This window comes from Thermobia domestica, chromosome 11 (genome assembly GCF_964235325.1).
Source record: "Thermobia domestica chromosome 11, izTheDome1.hap1.1, whole genome shotgun sequence".
Lineage (NCBI taxonomy): Eukaryota > Metazoa > Arthropoda > Insecta > Zygentoma > Lepismatidae > Thermobia > Thermobia domestica.
In genome coordinates, this window is record NC_137464.1 from 160,174,128 (window position 1) to 160,194,674 (window position 20,547).

General features: G+C 33.6%; 1 protein-coding gene across 5 annotated transcripts in view; it reads right to left on the reverse strand.

Moving 5' to 3' along the window:
- Positions 1-5,095: 5,095 nt before the first annotated feature.
- Positions 5,096-20,547, reverse strand: part of LOC145664530 (transmembrane channel-like protein 5) — a 107,099-nt gene continuing 91,647 nt past the window's right edge. For 3 of the 5 annotated variants that reach the window (XR_014127460.1, XM_081731275.1, XM_081731276.1), the window contains 3 exons: positions 14,144-14,192; positions 12,288-12,335; positions 5,096-9,272 (listed from right to left, as the gene is read on the reverse strand). Coding sequence is in view for 4 of the 5 variants with exons in the window: in XM_081731275.1 (XP_081587401.1) it covers positions 9,208-9,272; positions 12,288-12,335; positions 14,144-14,192 (162 nt within the window). In the remaining variant the exon portion in view is untranslated. The remainder of the gene's footprint in view (positions 9,273-12,287; positions 12,336-14,143; positions 14,193-20,547) is intronic. The other 2 variants (XM_081731277.1, XM_081731278.1) reach the window with 1 other exon arrangement.

The following is a 20,547-nucleotide window of genomic DNA, read 5'->3' on the forward strand; positions in this document are numbered from 1 at the left end:
CGTATGCAGTGGGATTTATTTTTAAAACGTTGTTATTGCCCTTGTAAAACACACTATTAATTGGAAACATCTTGCGCAATGTAACCTATTTAAAACCGCTGTTATCGTTCTTGTAAAACCTACTATTATTCGGGAAATTAACTGTAATATTATAGACTATTACTGTTATCGAAGTATAGTGTAATACCGCCAAAATTCTCTTAAGACTGCACCAAGTAAGCATAAGGAGAGAGTAGTAGTTACTGCTGTTCAAAATAGGCTTTTATCTGTTTTATTTTATGGTACATTTTTTACCACAATGGTTTAATGCAGGGATGCAAATAAGAAACGAAATTGTACTCGCCCAAGAAATAAGCTACTAGCCCACATCTCACAATAGAAATAATTTACTTACCTTCGGTATGATATTAAATACTCGCCCGCACCGATGAATCACTCGCCCCGGGCGAGTGGTTATTTGCATCCCTAGTTTAGTGTGTATATATTCTAAAATGAATTATTTAGGCTATACTTATTTAAAGCAGGATATTATCTTCCGATTCCTTCCTTTTGTTTATGCTTCTTTTTAATATGTTCGCAAGGTAATGCTTTATTGTTTTATAAAGGATTTGTTTATTATTTTTAAATCAATGTACTAATTGAGCTACTCACTGCAGGTTTGTAAAAAAACTTACTAAATCTGGTTACCAAAAAAACATTATATATCTGGTTCCAAAAAATGCCGCCGAAATTGGGGGCGCAGAAATTATTTTCGTACCTATTTGATTTAACTCCTGATTCTAGTGCTAGTGCTGCATTTCATACTAGTCCACAACGTCAAGGAAGTGTCCGCCTTATGCAGAGTCGTTTTGACAAAAGATTAGCGTGATGCTAAACGCCCGACTTATGCAGGAAGCATATGTAAGTAGAACGCTTTAGTATGGTACTAATCACGCGTCAGAAGGACTCTGCATATGGCCCTGTACGTTTAGAGGTTCATTTTAACCAAGCACTGTCATCTCCTGTAGCAATTATTTATGGTGAGTTCTCTTCAGAACTAGGAATTGATTACAAGAAAAATCTTAACATGTTAAATACACTTTAACTTTATCAGGCACTACAACAAAATCTATCTAACGATCATTTTATCGGTGTATACGCTGGAGATCAATTACCACGATTTATTCACACATTTCCTGCTACGATATTTATAAACACTGATCCTAGTGATAAACACTGGGTTACCATTTATATTTCAAAATTAGAGGTTGGTGAATATTTCGATAGTTACGGACTTGCACCGTATATATCATATTATATAAGGTTTCTAACACGTAACTGCTGATTTTATACATGTAACAATAAACACATTCAAGATGATTTATCTCAATTTTATGGACATTACTGTTTACTGTATTTAGGATGTCGTGAGTCTGGTTATTCATTACAACATTTCTTTAAAAAATTCTCAATTTCCACCGTTGATGCTAATGATATTATGCTTTATTCACTTATGAAAATATAATGGTCACTGGAGCAAGATTAAGTTCTCCGTATATATATATATATATATATATATATATATATATATATAGAGAGAGAGAGAGAGAGAGAGAGAGAGAGAGAGAGAGAGAGAGAGATATGTAGCGCCATGCCACCAGCAAACTACCAAGATACCATTGATTCCATGTCAAATCGCATTATTGCAGTCCTGCGGTCCAGAGGTGCACATACCAGATATTAGAGAAGTGGTCATAATTTTCTGGATGATCAATATATATACTAGTATATATGTATGTAAAAAAGACAGAGAAAGGGGAGAAGTATGCAAAACTAAGTTCCTTTTAACGGCGAGACTTCTTTTATTTTTAATTAAATAATGGTTTTACAAACTATTTCCAGTAAAATCAATTATATTTATTTCATTGATGAGATCAATTTACTTTCTTTGCTACAAAGATCAGGAAGTTTCTCAAAGTTTCAGTAAAGAACATTACTTAAGAAATATATACTAGAAACGTTAAGGAATTTTACACTTTTCTAAGTTTATTTCTTCAAGACTAAACTACCGCTCCATGTTTTGAAAAAAAGAACCGAATTTCTTTTTCACGTAAGTTTATTGGCTAAACTAGGGTAGTAACAGTAATATATAACTAAAATAACTTATTTTCAAACACCTGTGTATGATCTTTATGACGGGAAAAAGGCTTTTAATTTTCTAGAAAGCGTTTTGGCGACTGCGTAATAATTGTTTGTCCAAAGAATTTCTATTAAGAAAAGCTTGCAAAGTTACTACAATGTAAGGCAAGTCGTATGTCGGACATATTAGTAGTTTCCAGCTTGAAGAAGCGCGTAAAGCCAGCAAGGATTGCACCTATACAAGCTAAAGTAAATTGAGAGAAACCATTAATTCAATGCATTCCAATCCAGGTACAAGACACAGGAAATGCACGTACGGTGGACCCATGTGTTACGAATCCCTCGGTATGCGAACAAATTTTTCAAGTTTTGTGAACAATTTTTCGCTCGGCCTACGAACAATATTCCGGGATAGAATGCGCATGCATGCGTGTATCCCCAATTTCACGAGCCCAGTAGTGCTTTTACTTGTTTGTCATAAACAACTGTCGGAGTATTGTGATCACAAACTATTGTTTGTTCTTTGTTGCGTTTCTTAGACATCATATTGTTTTGTGTAATTTAATATTTTTTTTTTCTTTAAAAATGATGTTACTTTCGTTCTATATTTTTGATCAAAGAAAACACTTGAAAATGTAAATAATACATACAGTACCATCATACTGGGTACAACGGCTCAATTTCAATGCAGAAAATAATTTTGACTCACTAACAGTGCTACGGAACGGATTAAGTTCGTAGTCTATGGGTCCACTGTATTATATTAGAGCAAGAGTGACTGGAGTTTGCTCTTTTAAAAAAAAGTGCTATGCATTAAAGAGAAGTAACGAGTAAGTAGTAAATTCAGTGTATATTTGATACATCTTGCGATTTGATTATTCATTCCAAGGAGAACGCAAGCGTTTAAGCGTGCTCTATCTTTACACAATAACCATATCATTAATCCTTCAATGCCAGTACGTATATTATATTCTTTATTAAAATAATAACTGTATTCTTATATTAAACACTAAAAAGAGTTCCCTTCTAATATATTTTATTAACATAAAAAACTGATGAGGTATTAAGATGCTATTATCTGGTACTACGAATTCAAATTAACGTATTTCCAGCCCTGAAATTAATTTATTTCTTATCGCTCAAGTGCTCTGTTGAAATAAATTTCAAGTCCACACGATATACGATAATCCGACTACTTATGTAGGAACTATTGTCTCTGGTCTATACTCTTCAGAATGTAATAATTACAGAGCCTCACAGACTCCTTGGCACAAATTTTACCACGTTACCAATAAGTTCAGTTAATTAGAATAAGAATGATTTCCTCTTTGGCACAAATAGAAGAAATATACGCAACTCGAAGGACTTAGTATGGAAATGAATCTTGAGTCAAGAAATACATGTACTTGTCAATGCCTAAGTGAATAAATAATTATGTAAGGATAATAACTCACATAATATAAATATCTCTAGCATACTTATAACATACTTAAAGCAATGTCCTCTTAACAATTAACAACTTCAAAAGAAAAGAAACAAGGGAGTTTCTGTAAAACCCCAATATCCTAAAACTACAGTAAACGGACATGTCTTCTTGAGGAAAACGAAAAAAAAATATTCGAAATTTAATAAGTTTCTCTGAATGTTCAATAAAACGGAAGAATTTAAAATCCACCTAAGATGCAAATACATAAATTTAACCTGAAAATTTCGCTAAATGTAATACTTTCCTCCCTCACCCCCCAAAAAATTCCTTACCTATTTGATTTGGGTTGTCAACTTCTCGCCCCAATTACTTTTGATTCAATACAACGCATTTTATGGTGTCTGGGGTGAAGAACATTAATTTGATTCATAGGTTCTCGTTCCGCAGTGGCTTGCATCAACACAACGAAAAATTTACATTTTAGTCTGGGTAACCGGCATAGCAGTTATAATTGCTTGCTTGATACTTTTGTGTTGTGTTGTGTTGCGATTAACAAATTTTGCGAAGGATTATATAGAATGGGTCCCTTAGTCTTGGTTTAAATTAGAACATTAAGGAAAGGTAAGCCTCTCAAGGAAGTTCTAAAATTTCTCCGAAGACTCATGGTTTTCTCCTAGGAGTTTCTTGGCTATGTAGACAGGTTTTCTCTACAGATTTAGTTCTGAACCTCACACCCACAAAGCCAGCGTGCCAATCATCGGCCTATTACTAAAAGAAGGTACTCTTGCACACTCCTAGAACACTTAAATTTCAAATTTCTGATTTTAATCATAATTAAATAATTAACCTTCTCGCCTTTGGTGCAGGAACCCAGGATTCTGGTGTATGCATTTCTGATTCCCCACTAAGACGTAGGTTCACATTTCTTACAGCCTTGATGCTGAACAGAGTTGTTAAACCAGAATCTATCAAACAATTGTTACATTTAGTATTCAATAAAAACTTATCTTTCATCAATGAAATATTTGGATGCCTGCAAAACACTACCGTTGAGAGCATCCATACACAAAAGCTGTTCGTATAAAACAACATGCTACACAATAGAGAATTTAACCTTGTTGATCCTAATACCCATTGTTACCACACAAGATTCAATTACAAATACCAAGTATGTGAAACAAAAATAAGGTTTTCGAATCAAATAAACATTTACCTACAAACAATACGCTAACACATTCTCAAATTTAAATATCATTTTACTTAACTAATTTCTTGCACTTCCAAGCTTTCACTTCGAAGAGAGAGAGCAGAAACCTTAAAAATGCAATGAATTTTCAGGAATCAGATTTAAAGTAGATGAAACTTCCTTTAACTATGATTACCAGAAACGACATAGTATTTCGTATCGGATACAGCTTCGAGCTAAGTCCATCGGTTGCATATATAAGTCCAAGAACTTCAATACAAAACTAAATATCTACTGAAGGTTTGGTGACACTTCACTCCTACATGACTAATTACGAGGGGCGTTCCATATTGATTTATACTTCCTTTCTTTCTTTTCTTATTTTAGGATCCACCATTGACCTCGTCATTACAGTTGGAAAGAAGTTGTACTTAGGTCTGTCTTCAACTGGAAGAACAATACAGAGAAGAGTAATCCGTGGAAACTACAGTACATTTCACCAACAGCTGTAAGTACGTGAGCGGACAACATGGAAGGTTATCGGCAAGGACAGCGCTGGATAACGTGGTTTCTGTGGAAAAGGGGTGTACAGACTACGGAAATTTACACGAGATTGGTGGCAGTGTGCGCACCGTCACGCAAAACCTATACAACTGGGTGGACAACTGGAAAAGTGGCCGCACATCAACAGAGAAGGGAACCAGTTCTGGAAGGAAAGTGACTGTGACAACACCAGTGAACATTTCAAGAGTGGAACGGCTTATTCAGGACAACAGGTGCATCACGTTCACGGAACTGGAGGCGGCCACAGAACTTGCCAGAATCACTGTGCACCGCATAGTGCAAAGATGTGTAAGGTGTCTTCCAGGTGGGTTCCCAAATCCCTGAATGCAGCACAAAGACAACAGCTCAAGGACGTGAGCAGCGGTCTTCTGCAACGCTACAGCCAGGATCCAGAAGGCTTTATGTCCAAAATCGTTACTGGCGACGAGACTTGTCTGCACTACCATAAGCCAGAGACCAAAACCCAATCTCAATGCAGAGGAAGCATAAAGGCAGCTCCACGCCAAAGAAGTTCCGTACACAGCCCTCCGTAGGTAAACTCATAGCCACGATCTTCTGGGACAAGGATGGAATCATCCTCATTGACTGGCTGAACTTTACAGCGAGTCATACATGACAACGCTTCGGAGTTTGCGCCGTGCAATTCAGAGGAAACGACCAGAAAAATGGCCGAAAGGTTCCTGCAACACAACAACGCTCGTCCCCATACGATTCGGCAACCACAATTGCCATTAATGAGCTTGGATTCTAGGTGGTGCCACACTCACCTTGACCCCTTCTGATTACGGCTTATTCTGGACATTGAAGAAACCGCTGCGTGGACATCATTTCGCCGACTTCCAGGAACTGCAAGACGCTGTCCGAACGTAGGTGCGACAGACTCCGAAAATGTGGTTCGCAGAGGGCATAGAGAAGTTGCCACGGTGACGCAAGTGTGTACTTTTTGATGGAGATTATGTTGAGTAAGTGGATGTATCTGCCGAGGCATAAAGATTCTTATAAGTGTAAAATAATAATAATAATAATAATAATAATAATAATAATAATAATAATAATAATAATAATAATAATAATAATAAAGAGTAAATCAATATGGAACACCCCTCGTAGGATGTAATATTTTAAGGTTATCATTAATGAGTTTATTATTTTTATTTTTATTTATTTATTTATACTTAACTGATTACCAACAATCACAAATTATTTCATTGGCAACAAATAATCTTAACTTAACTCCTTGGTATTATTAACTAGTTCTATTACGAACTGAAGAGTGTAGATTACTGCCTACACTTCAAGGAGTTAAAATTTATTATCTTTAATATCTTTAATAATACAATACAATCAAAGGCAGACATCACTGCAAATAAATAATCAAAGATTATCATAACATGTATTCAAAACTAACATGCTCAAATATATATTTATCATATTATATGGATCAGTCTAGTAACAATATGTATAATATAAATAGATACAGTATTTTTGAGCTCTGACACACCAACAAAATGATTATATTTTATATCAATAAAACTTATAAGTATTTAAGAGAAAGATACAATTCCTTAAAAACTGGTACATTGATATATTACACGTCATGTTTTATTAGAAAGGTACTGAGTCTGTGTCGGATTTTTTTTTTTTTTTTAATTGAGTTTCTATGACCCGTTATAAAAATCTATGATTATCAATTCCACGAAAAAATAAATAAATAAATAAAACCAAATTTAACAAATCTTATTTTAACATTTCTTGATTCTACCAACATACGAACTTGGTAATAATAATTATTCAGCTTTAATCTTGGAATACAGTATTAACACGTTGACCGTCATGAGCGTCATGTGCGTCACGTGTGATTCACAGTCAGTGTACTTTGCGGAGCCACGTGCATCGTATGTGATTCACAGGCCTTGTAACCTTGTTTTTGAAGAAGTGTGAATCACCAGTGATGCACAAGCATGTTTTAAATGGTGAAATACATTCTCTGGCCTCAGAAAGACGTTCGGCATCCTTGGTTACCGGCTTTTGGTAGGTTTTTTTTTTTTTTTTTTTTTTTTTTTTTTTTTTTTTTTTTTTTTTTTTTTTAATAATTATTTGATTATTTTGATACATATTTTTCCTCCAATAAAAATGCCCCACGATTCACTTTACAAAATTTCGCTCTGGCAGTCAACGTGTTAAGCAATATATAATTTAGCAAATGAAGCATAAACAGTAACACAAACCTGTATGTACGCGTTTTTCTATAAACAAACTTGTCATTACATCTCGTATAAATTTTGATTTTTTTCTTTTTTTTCATAAAACACTGAGACAACCAAATTAATAACATTGATATTGCTGATAATAAATGTAGGAGATCATGGGCAAGCCATAGATTATGTATGAAAGTAATTCTTAGTTTCTATCATGATTTCGGAATAACCATGAGTACTTGAAATACGGAATAATCGAAACAAAAACAGCTTCACTAAGAAAGAATATTACAAAGATATTTGAACACAGGTATACAACATTGTGCTTATAAGCCCAAACGAAAAAAAAAAAAAGAAAAGAAAGAAAAGAAAGAAAGAAAAATGGAACGAAATGCTTTTTAAAGAAAGTTTAAACCGATACTGGAATGATCAATGCAGTCTTAGTAAGTAACAATAACACTGAAAAAAAAAAAATAGTAAAATTGTGACCCTTAATCTGAATTCGTAGGAACAAAATTACCCATATGAATTAGTCTTTCACAGATTTTTTTTCCTCTACTTATTCGTATTTTGTTTGCTCTTTCAATTTATTATCCTTGCAGTAGTAGTATGAATGGAATATTATTACCCGTAGCTTACAACAGGTATGTGAGTCACTTTTGAATTATATATTCAATTTAATTATTTATTATTTTTTACCATCAAAGTGTACGTCATTAAGTTAAAATTATCTTCACTCAATTCTTTTCAATTATAAATTTTGCACAGTAATGTTATCCCATACAGATCAGAACTAACAATACATAAATACGCTATATTAATACAATAAAGTAGAATGGTACTAATCATATTGGTATCGAGAATTATAAGCACACACAGCCTGTACGAAACAATTCAACTAAATTAAACCTTGAAAAGGACATTAACGTTACAAGTATGATATTAAAGCGTCTTAAAAAGTCTAAAGAAATAGATATTCCATTAAAGAAGATATGAAAAATGAAAACTGAAAGAGACTAACGTATGTGTATTATGTTAGAAAATAACAAACCAGTTACAACACTCAGGAATGAAATAAGATACGTTGAAGTTATTCCAACATAAAACAGCTGGAGAGCGTAGGTCAAAGTGTAATATTTTTCGCACTATGTGTACAATGCAGACAATCATTATTGTTTACAGTTGTTAAGATTTTATATGAAAGTAAAATCGTAGCATCACACACACACACACACACACACATACTTGAACATGATATATTTGGCACTCATAGTTACGTATTTGACAAATTACTAGCACAATCACCTTGAACTCCATAGGAAGTGATGTGGCTTTGCGATGTACTACAGAAGCTCATAAAATAAAATGATAGAAATAAAATGGAAGAAACGAAAAAGGAGAATAAAATAGTAAGCGCTTAGAAGAGTTAAGAACAAAGTTCTCTACAAAAATTAAAATACTGTCAACTGTCAATTTCAAATGATCTTGAAAACACTTTTCATCAAATATGTCAATTACTTGAAAAAAAAATGATACAATAATTGATTTCGAAGGAACAAGTAAATCAATAACATTATAATACTACTAATAATATTACATAAACATAATAATAAATAATATTTAACAGCAGTTCTACTGGCACACGAATTCCTAGAATTATCTATATTGCACTTTAAGATACACAATTATCACCTTGGACCCACTCACTGCACTGTCTATTTCTTTCTTCTTCCCAAATTTTGATTAGATACATATTGTCCCCGCACATTGAACAGAAGATCTGAAAAAATAAATAAATAAATAATAATAATAATAATTAGTAATAAGAGAGTGCATTACTTTAGCATTAAATTAAATTGTTACTACTAGTCTATTATTTTAAGAATAATTGAGTTTATAAAAAGAAATAGAATAATCAGAGCAAGCGATTCATTTAAAGTGAGACGCATTGAGAATAAAAGAACGAAATAAACTTTTGCACTGGATGGGTTGATTCAGAATAATGACACCTCGTTATCCACATACGTTATTTTCGAAATTTAAATAAGTTTAATTTCGGGCTTCCTCTTCCTCATATAAGCGTAAAGAACAATTGATGCGTATAGGGTGGCTATAATATTCTTTGTTACTTAATAGACTCTAGAAGAGAAACTAAAGGCTCGATGAATAATAAACTTGAGACTCTTACTAAAGGTATACGAAAATAAACACCAAATAGTTGGTTCCAATGAAATACTTTCTAATATTTGTTGACACTTATTCAATTTACACATTGTGACAAGTTTTTGTACAATTTAGAAGCGGAGAAAAGCTTACTACACTGCTGTATGAAGCATCACCATGAGAAGCTAGATACCATTTGGTATATATTTTTCTTCACATTACTACATGAATGTATGTTTTCCCAAGAAATATATCCTTCAGTTAGTCCCACAACCAGAAAAAAATTGGGTACAGGGTCAAGTCATCGGAAGAGGCTGATCATTTGGAAATGTTCCGCAAATTTCATCAAATGTGTTACGGAGAAACTTTTGAACCTGATAGCGATTTGCAATGGGATTCCATTTTAGCGATATTCACAAAGTGCAACCGCAATATTGCTTGATATATATATATATATATATATATATATATATATATATATATATATATAAAATAGCTCCACCAGTAACACCCTTTCCTTCTGTTCAATACCACTTTTGACCATGATAGTACGTACTTGTCCCTCTAATTATCATCGCCTGGTGGTAATTGTGGTACAAAATTGGAGATGTGAACCATGAAAAATTTGTAGCCCATAGCTTGGTTCTTCTTCCCATAGAATTTTGTGTGCTTACAGTTAATAACTGCATATTATACCAATTTACATGCATATAAGGCACACCGTTGCGTTATGGAATTTATTATAATCGTATACATAATGTACTTTATTTCATTAGCAGCACTATCTACAAATTCCATCCATTTACTCCCAATTCCTCAGAACTTTGCCTGAATATCAAGATTATCTGTCTATTTGCTTTGATATTAATTAAAAAGAATAACACGAAAATAACATTTTTGCATTGCATAAGTAATTATGTTTCGTCCACATATTAAGTTAATTTCATGCGAGTATCTACGTTTCATCTTGTAACTAAACTTTATGTTAAATAAAGGTGTTATATACTTGACCCTTCCATCTTAGTTATGTTGATTTTAATACTGAACTTTGATATCAAGTGGTTCAAATTTAAACATGTATATGAAATCAGCATAATTAATTTTATTTTAACCATACTGCGCAACCTTGTACAAAATTTTAATTACACAAAGCAAATGAGTCTTAGGCTCAGTGTATTAACAGCTGAAAGTTATAAAATCGAAACAGGAGAAGGTTTGAATGTTTAAAGAACAACGCCAAGACACGATCTCCACAATAACTACGCTTTCAAAGCCATTTTTGTTCCCAATGTTTTCGAAGTTTCCTTACAGATACAAGTCTAACTATAAACTGTATATCTCTGTTAATAATATGACTTTCTCATACTGAAAGTGCTTTTATATAGGAGTAATTATGAATTGATATGTTCAAGTTAACTATCTGTATACTGAAATAATAGTCTTATCAGTTCTTGCACATTCGGTATCCCTAATCCTAATATTCAATCTATACCTTCACTCTAATTAATTCATTTTAGTCTTTTATACAATTTTTTGAATCACAGAGGGAAAGCTGGTCATCCTACCTCTGCTCTGCTAGCTTAATGGCTCTATCTACGCCTGTTAGAATCAATTTTCAGCAGAGCACTTAAACAAGATTGTAAACGAACTCAACTGAACTTAAAATGAAAGAACTATTTCACTTTCCAGTGTTTAACACTCTAAAATACGTGTACATGAGCAGCTCGGGAATACAATGGAGGTGGCTGTTGTATTTCCTAAGTTCCGAACAAACTGCAAGAGAAGGTTTACCATTCCCGTGCAACTCAATGCAATGACAGATACCAAACAAGCTTCCCCTGCCATCTACATGTACTTTTCCGAAATTAAACTATTTACATACTGTTCTGTGGTTCGATTCCAACCAATTTCACCCAATAATTCAATTTCACCGGAAGTGGCGCTTTCCATTATGTTCGCCCGAGCTGTTCATATCTTTTGATAGAATTAAATTATTCAGCCAATTACATATACTTAGCAGGATACCCTTGGTGTGCTTGGTTTCGTGTATCAAATTGTTACCCACAATTTTCGGCGGTGACAAAGCATTGTGAGATAATTGGGGAGATACTAGCATTCAGACATGGCAGACTGCAAATCAAGACAGCCAGAAATAATGACAGGATAGTCAAATTGTTCACTATGCAGCACCCATTTGAATGAGTGCTATCTAGATGCCCAATGTCCTTAATTGGCTAAGAAAGCTAGGGTTTATTATTATTATTATTATTATTATTATTATTATTATTATTATTATTATTATTATTATTATTATTTCACACTATTTACTAAATGAAACAACTTATACGTATACGCAAGATACCTTTCTCAAATTACAACAAACAGAGAAATCGAAGTGCAGAATCTTATATTTGTGAAATAAAAATATTCGAAGTTCGTCGTCACTAATCGTCGTTATCCCATAAACAATTTATTTTTTTCACAGACTTAAATTATGACATATTAAATAAATCTGGTACACAAAATAACCGCACAGGAATTTATACTGCGTATATTACTTGTAACAATAGCACTAAAATCACACCTTTTTAATAACCGTATTTTCTTGAAATATCTATTAATCATCACATACCTGCTCCCTCATCTGAATGAAGTGTATTATCTGAACTCGACGAGGATACTGAAAATAAACGTAAATATTCGATAATTTTAAGCTGCAAAAGAAGGAAAACAAACAGGATTCCTGAAACCGGTTCTGAACGCTGATTAGCTGGTCAGAACAAATTCAGCCAATAATAAGAAAAATTGATAAAAGTAATACTAAACATCATAAATCCCTTTCCCTCCCTGGTCCGGCAGAAAACTAAACCATAAATTAAGTCTTTCCAATACCTTGCCCTACTGTTCATCAATTTTAAGTCCTGCATTTCAATTCATAATACAGTTTTGCACTTTTTCAATAAATCTTGTCCATTCCCGTCCTAACACTTCAACCTTGCACCAATTAACATTATGTCTCGTATACCACACGTGCTTAAAACTGACATTTCTTTCTCTTTCTAATTTCACATCATCTTTGTGTTGTTTTAACCGTTCTTTTAGTATTTTCCCCGTGTTACCAATATAATTTACATTTACTACACCTTATCTTGTAAACCACTTCTCTTCTTTCCATCAGCTACCCTCGTTTTTCCTTCTTTCTTCTTCTCCCTCGTGGCTAACACATCAAATAGTGTCATATTCAGTTCAGTTTAGTAAGCCAATATGTTCAGTTAGTTGGCGAAACTGTTACACAATTATTATTTTAAAATAAATGTTGCTTTGTTCATTGAATTGTAGCTTTAGTTTTAAGTTATTTCAGTTACCAAAGCTGATATGAACCAGTTAGTTAAGGGACAATGAGTTAGACTTAAGGGAATTCGTAACGATTCAGAGTTTCTTTTTTCTTTTTTAACTTTACAAGCAAACCTACATTTTTTTAACCAGAAGCGTACAATCGTTCCAAAATTACTCACAAGCGTGCACTTTTACCGTGACTGTAGAAGGAAATCTAACAGAACCTCCTACATTATTATGCAAATAAATTTTTACTCGTATTTTTACTATTCTCTGGAAGTACACTTTTTCATTTCTTTTACGACCAAAACTTATACTGTATATAGAACAAGGCAAATAAACTAAACGTACAGAAACATTGACGAGACAGTTTATACATCGAGCAAAGTGGGAAAACTATCGAGGAAACCCATGAGCATGGTGTTTGTCAACTATTAAGAACGAAAAGTATCAAACTCGCAACCCTACACACCAAGAGCAACCTACCACTGCACCAATATACCCCATCCTGTTTGAATTACAATGCGTTTGAAAAGTCGCTCCGCAGTAGATCATTGTAAAGAAATACATAGAAACACTTTACTACAGTAAATTTTTAAAAGGGTTTATATTAGCTTGAAGGCACAAGTCAATCCTCCTACATACTTTCGTGAATAATCAAAGTAAAGATTCATGATCAATAAATTGCATGTACCTTATATGTAGTGTCTCTCAGTACTTTAATAGTTCTAGGTCGATCTTGATACTGTTTAATAAGTATTGCTGAATCACTTTCGACGAATAGTGGTTCACAAGTTCTCTGTATTTGTTACCTGAACTAAGCACACGTTCAACCAAAAACCACTTAATCTTCCTTTGTTAACACTGTAACACATACCTGTATTACTCGATATTCAACACAACTCTGACCGAACTTTGACTAACAATTGATCACAATGCAACGCTAACCGTCTCTGTGCAGTGTATGTTTCTATTGAGTTGAAAGTTGAGTTTAGTTTCGTTCACGTCTGTGTTGGACATTCATATAATATAGCATATGTATATATTACAATGAAAAAAGTTAATGTGTCTCACAATAACAAGTACCTAAATCCACTACGGATCAACTTTTTGAACGCACTGTATACAACCAAAAAAATATCACTACTTTACCTTTGTTGTCGAAAGTACTGAAACCGATTTCAAATCTGTCCTGGGATGCCTGGAACAAAGAAATTTTATTTAGAATACGCAATCAAATTAATTAATTAAAATAAAAATGGAAACGAAAAATATAATGACTCTATAAGAAACGTGTGCTGATACAAGAGAAATATTAATCGATGTATGTGAGTAAATGTTTGTGTAGGGAAGCAACAATTATTTAATATATCAGTGGTATCCCTAACTTCTAGTCTCAATCCTTTACTCTAGGTGCCACCGACAAACAAAAAGGTCTTATATATAAAAGTGTGTAATTTGGAAGTTATTAAAAGGATACGGAAGTGTTTTAAATATCACTCTGTATAGTGATCAGTAATAAATTGTATAACACAATTGGGTGTGCACATCAGGTAATAGAATTCTTGAAAGTGCGAAAAAAAAGTGTCTCGTAATGCAAATATCATATGTTCGATTTAGTCTGAGTTCAAGAATTCCTAAAATCTGCTACAACAAAGCTCATGTTGGTTGTTAAGTCCGAGTTGATATCAGAGGTCATTAATTTGGTGATTATTCAGAAGCGTGTACAGCGCTCGGATTTCCTAATTCCCAACTTGGACTAAGAGAACTGTTTCACCTCTAAGTGATATAAATAGCTCTTTAGCTTTATTTCCTTTATTGACCATGATAGACGTTAATTCAAGTTCATATTTATATGTAACGCAGATCACATATTACTGCCAAACAACTTATCTTGGTAGCAAGCTGTATTTTAGTAGACAATATTTCGAGTTGTTACTGATGATTTCATCAGTCTCGGTTACTGGGAAAACGGTGGGAAAATAATTTTGCGAAGTAAAAAGTTATTATAAGTACGAATATAACCGCTACCAGGTTATAGAAGGATTTTTTGTGGACACTCTGTATATTTCGTAAAGACAGTGATTATTATTTTCGATTTATACTTTATTCTGCAACGCACATAAGTTCTTTCTTGGTGGGAATTGCTTCTTTCCCACACAATTGGACAAAGAAGTCTTTCGTCGTTTTTTCATGTATATATTTAAAACATTGCTTTTGCTGAGAACATTTCAGTTAGTGACTAACCATTTCAGTGTTTCTCCCTGACTCATCATATACACAGTATATATTCTATAGTTATTGGGAACTGAATTAAGTGCTTTCTTTAATCGCTTATGGAAACATTATAATAGATTAGAGAAATATGGGCTGACCAGATGTCCCAGTAGCCAAAGTGGCACCAGCCTCACAGTTTTCGTAGTTTGTTATCTGTACTTTCTCACGCCAGTGTTATCGCCGTGTCTAGTGCATTATAGGCAGTTGGCTAAAATTAACATAAATTGTTTTCTATATTCTGTTTGTATGTGCATACAGGTGAGTAACTGAGTGATTTTTGAAATGAACTGCCAACACTTTTCTGTTGACCATTGCAACCCGTAGCTTGAGCTTGGATGCTCAGGGAGTTCGACTCCGGTGTTGTACGCAACCACCACGCCCGTTGCGTGGTTAAGTTTTGTGAAGGGGCACAAGCTATTTAGCCGGTGAAGGACGATTTCTCTCGGCTAGCCCCAACTAGTGAAATCCCAGGTCCGCAGACCTTGTGCGTTTAAAATGTTATATACGCGCCCTCCAATATCTGTATTCCATTGTAGAGATCTTCTTTTGTGTGTTTGCTGAAGATTCACTTTTACGCTGCAGGACTGTTCAGCGTAACAACTGGATTCATCGTGGGACGATCCAGACAACTTTCCCCCAGTGCTAACCCCCCAAGTGTGTCAAGGGTGTGAGCGAAGTATTTATAGTGATATCTGAATTATAATCATATATATATAAAGGGCTATATTTCCCGAAAAGGGCAAAACGTAATTTCAGCGACGAAATTTATTAGTGTCCAGTGTTGTGTTCATTTCTCTTCGTTATTTTTTTCAAAATAGTGTTCTAATAAAGAAGTATAGTGTCATTTAACCCAGTGTGTTTTCGTTGTATGTATGAGTGATGTTTGTGTGCGTTATGGTCTGGATGACCGTCTGATCGTCCGTGAGGTTTTCGAGACGAGACACCCGAACCTCTCGGCGCCTAATGCTCATATCATTGAGACCGACGGCCAATTTGGAAACAATTTGTAACCTTTTCTTGAAGAGGTCTTCGTCCTCCTGTCCAGGTAAGTTAAAGTATCAGGAAGATACTTATTGGTAGTACCACGAGCCACGGACAGCGACCAAATTATCCAGGCGGTTACAAATAAATGGCGCCCGAACAGGGACCCGAATCGAGACCGTTGGTGCTCGAATATACATATAAGATTAATATTTTAATATATCATTTCTCTTTCAGTTTAGTACCAGTAATCTGAAAAAAAAAACTTCTCTTTCAGGTGACTTTAATCATATTGATTTGTGATAGCATATTTTATTCTAATTGTATGTTTTAAGCTTTATCTTGTTCAAGATGGCATACAACGAGGCAGATTTGTTTACTAAGATAGCTTCAGTTTTTGAAAAGCATTGTGCTAGATTAAAGAAAGCAATGAAAGAGGATGTTGACAGATATATAAAGCAGAATAGTGAGTACCGTGCTGAAAATAGAGAGAATTTTGATAGGTTAGAACGAAAACTAGATAAAAATAATGAAAAAATTGAGAGATACATAAAGGAAAGTAAAGTTGATTTTAAAGAGAGCTGTGTTGAGTTTAAAGAGAATTGTGCTCGCTTGAAAGAGAATCTCGTTGAGTCAAAGAGTGGATTAGGTCAAAAGATATACGCTTTACGGGACGTGTTTCGTGAAAATAGTCAGCAAACGGAAAATGTTGAAAACGAAACACCGGAATTTGAACCTCAGTTAGTGACTGATATCCCTAGCGTAAACAAAACATTGGAATTGAAACCTGAGCTAGAGACTAACATTGCTAATGAAAAGGAAACGCAGGAATCTGAACTCCAACCAGAGACAGGTAGTCCAAACCAACCTCGTAAGAAATCTGACAATGATTTTATTCATTCAGAATCTAGTGAAAATTACGAACATATGATTATGCACGACAGAGGTCGTAAACGCACAAAAATAACTACCACTAACCACAGAGTAAAAAAGCGCAAACGAGGTTACAGTTATAGCAGTAGGCAAAGATACGAAGACCAGTTGTTAAACAATACAAAATTTAAAGGGAATCAGAACCAAGAGCGCATACGAAAGAATAACAAATACAAAAGAAGTCGTAAATCACGGCCACGTAACCTGAGTTATCACATACTAGACAGGAACCGCAATTTGTGTGACATTAAGCATAGATTTGTACGGAGAGGTAACCATCGTAGAAATAGACAAACAAACCGTAATTATCAAAGCAGAAACAGTAATCATAGAAAAAAAAAGTAACCAAGACTTTGTGTGTTGATACAAATTTTTCTCCTCGGCGAGTGACGCATTTCTAAGCGATAAACATGTATTCATTTTTCTTCCTTTTTCTTTTAGTTTTTGATCGGAACACCTGGACACGAAAAGAAGAACTACGCATTTCTTTTAAAACTCCTTTTTGCTTCCAGTTTTTAACTGTTCAGCAAAGAGCAGATAACACGTTTTTCTTTCTTTATTTTGATAAGATAGTCGCTGCATTTTCGACCACCTGTGCTTATGTCGCTGAATACCGGACGACACACAGCTGATTAATTTTTTCCTCTTTTTGTCTTTGCTCCGTGTAGCACTTCATACCTCAGTCAGCTGTGTATGAGTGTTGCAAACCTTACTAATGACTTACTATTAGTTTAATGTTATTAATTTTTCTTGTTTTCATTTGAGATGTTTGAATTTAGATTTTTTAGTAAATAATTAACGTATCGTATACGTAGGGGAATTGCATTTTAAAAGCAATTTGAAATCTTGGCGCGATTTCCGTATCCCCAGCCAGTGGGAAGATATTTTGGCCTTATAACATATTTTTATTAAATGTTTTAAATTTTAAATCCCTTTTTAGGATCCCTTCCCACTTTCGAAATTCTTAAATGTGCTATTAGTGTTATTTACAATTAATGTTCGATTTTCTTTTTAGAATTTTTCAAAAAAAAAAAAAATATCCAGGTGCGCAGGTCAGAAAATTTTTAGTTCTTACTTATATATATAGTTGTATGTTTATAATTAAAATTTAGTATGTAATCACATACGTAGGGGAATTGCATTTTAAAAGCAATTTGAAATCTTGGCGCGATTTCCGTATCCCCAGCCAGTGGGAAGATGTTTTGGCGTTATAATATATATTTTTATTGTGTTTTAAAATTTAAAAAAATCTTTTTAGAATCCCTTCCCAGCTTCCAAATTCTTAAACATGTTATCATACGTATGACCCACAATTAGTTTGATTTCCTTTTAAGAAAAGGAGAATGTATAGATAAGAAAATTTTTAGTTGTTAGTTATGTATATATTTCTGTATTTGTAAATGAAACTTAGTACGTAATCTCATGCGTAGAATATGAAACTTTACATTGATAATCAACGTTAAATTTCTTTTCAGTGTTAATCTTAGATTTTCGTTTTCATTTTAAAGTGTTTACTGTAATTTTATTGAACCTCATTTACGTCATTTACCCGATTTTGACTTATTTGAATTTCCAGGATGTGACATGATATATTTTGTTCGAAGAGAAAAGTTTAGAACGGAAAGTAGGCTAAGCCTTAAACAAGTGATAACAGACATTTCCTTGTTGGTAATAGAATGTGCAGGAATGTCGTGTGAATAGTATAATTCTCCGAACGAAAGCAGTAATCTTTTTATTGTAGAAGGAACTATATGAACAGATATTCTGATGGTGAACGGTCGTTTTTCCCCTCATATTAATATGTATGTGGAAATATGTTTAACTTCTATATTTTCTTGTAATTTCTAATTTTTTTTTTTTTTTTTTTTTTTTTTTTTTTTTGTCTTCTCTAGACCACTGAACGACCGTAGGGAAACTTCTTCGGGTAGGATATTTTATGGGGATAAAGATAAATATTTTTTTTCAGGGAGGCAATTTTTCCTGGAATTGCAGATCTGTTGCAAAAATGGATGTGGCTAATCCATTGGATATTCCATAGCTAACTGTATTTTCGCCATCAATCGCAAAATATAGTTTTTCATTTCTCTTCTTCCTTTATGGTACCCGTAACTAACCATGTGTATTCTTAGGTTAGATTTTTTTTTTTAGTGTATGTTATTGTCTAGTAACATTTCAGCGAATATTTTAACGTTTATGAATCGTAACTATATTGTGTACTTGTATGCTAATGAGTTGTAATGTTTATTTTTCATGTTAATTTTGAGAAAGTTATATTTTAGTCACAGTATGTCCCAAAACTATTTGGAATTTTTTAGTAAAATTGTTTTTGTTATGGAGGATTTCCTTCAAAAATCAACATGGCCAAAGGTTTTGAAATACAGACCTTTAGGTTTCAGCCATAACAAACAGTATGGAGGATTTTAGAAATCAACATGGCCAAAGGTTTTGGAATATGAATCTTTAGATTTCAGCCATACTGCCAATGACGGATGATTTTCTTCAAAAATCGACATGGCCCATTATTTATGAGGTTTCAGCCGTCTTAGAAATATCGTTATAGATCCCGAATAATAAACTTATTTTCTTTCCAACAGCATGAAGCCATAATGATTTATGAAAATTAATTTGTCAATTATTTTGTATGCTCGATGACTGAATTTTAATGCGTTAATAAGACCATTTTAAATATTTTGTAGCGAAGATGCCTAAGAAAGTTTAACTGTCGTGAAATTACATAACCGTTTTGTAGGGAATTTAATCTTGATGTTTTAGATTGACCAGAAAGTTGTAATGTCGTTGACTATATTTTTGTTTGTATCCCATGTTTTTCTTTTCACAGGTCTCATGTATTTTGTCTTATAGAGACATCTTTACGATGCTAGAAGAGCATTTGTATTTTGTGTGTTTACACATCTTTTTCCAGGTGGATGATGTACGTTATGTTCCAGGGAACATACGTGTATTCTACTGAATATTAGTGTTGATATTTCAGTTATGTATAGAAACATTTTGTAAGTGCCTATGGTCGCAGGCCTTTCCACGTTTCTAGTTTTTTGCCTCGCAGGTGTCGATGGCATATTGTGTGTGTAAGTACGTGTAGTATTACACATTTTTCCCACCTATGCTTTTGGTCAATTCATGGTGTAATGACCATTTATTTTCAGGAATGTTTGGACTAGTGAGTCAACTTCCTTGATTCAGACCTTTGAAAAACTTGGATCAATATTGAATAGTTTTCAACATTTTAATTAATAAATTTTTTGCAGATAATACCCATCTATTTTGGTAACCCTACAATGTTTACGTTTATGGAAGTGAACAACAACCATTATTTTAGGCTTAAGCTAATAATAACTTTGTTTCAG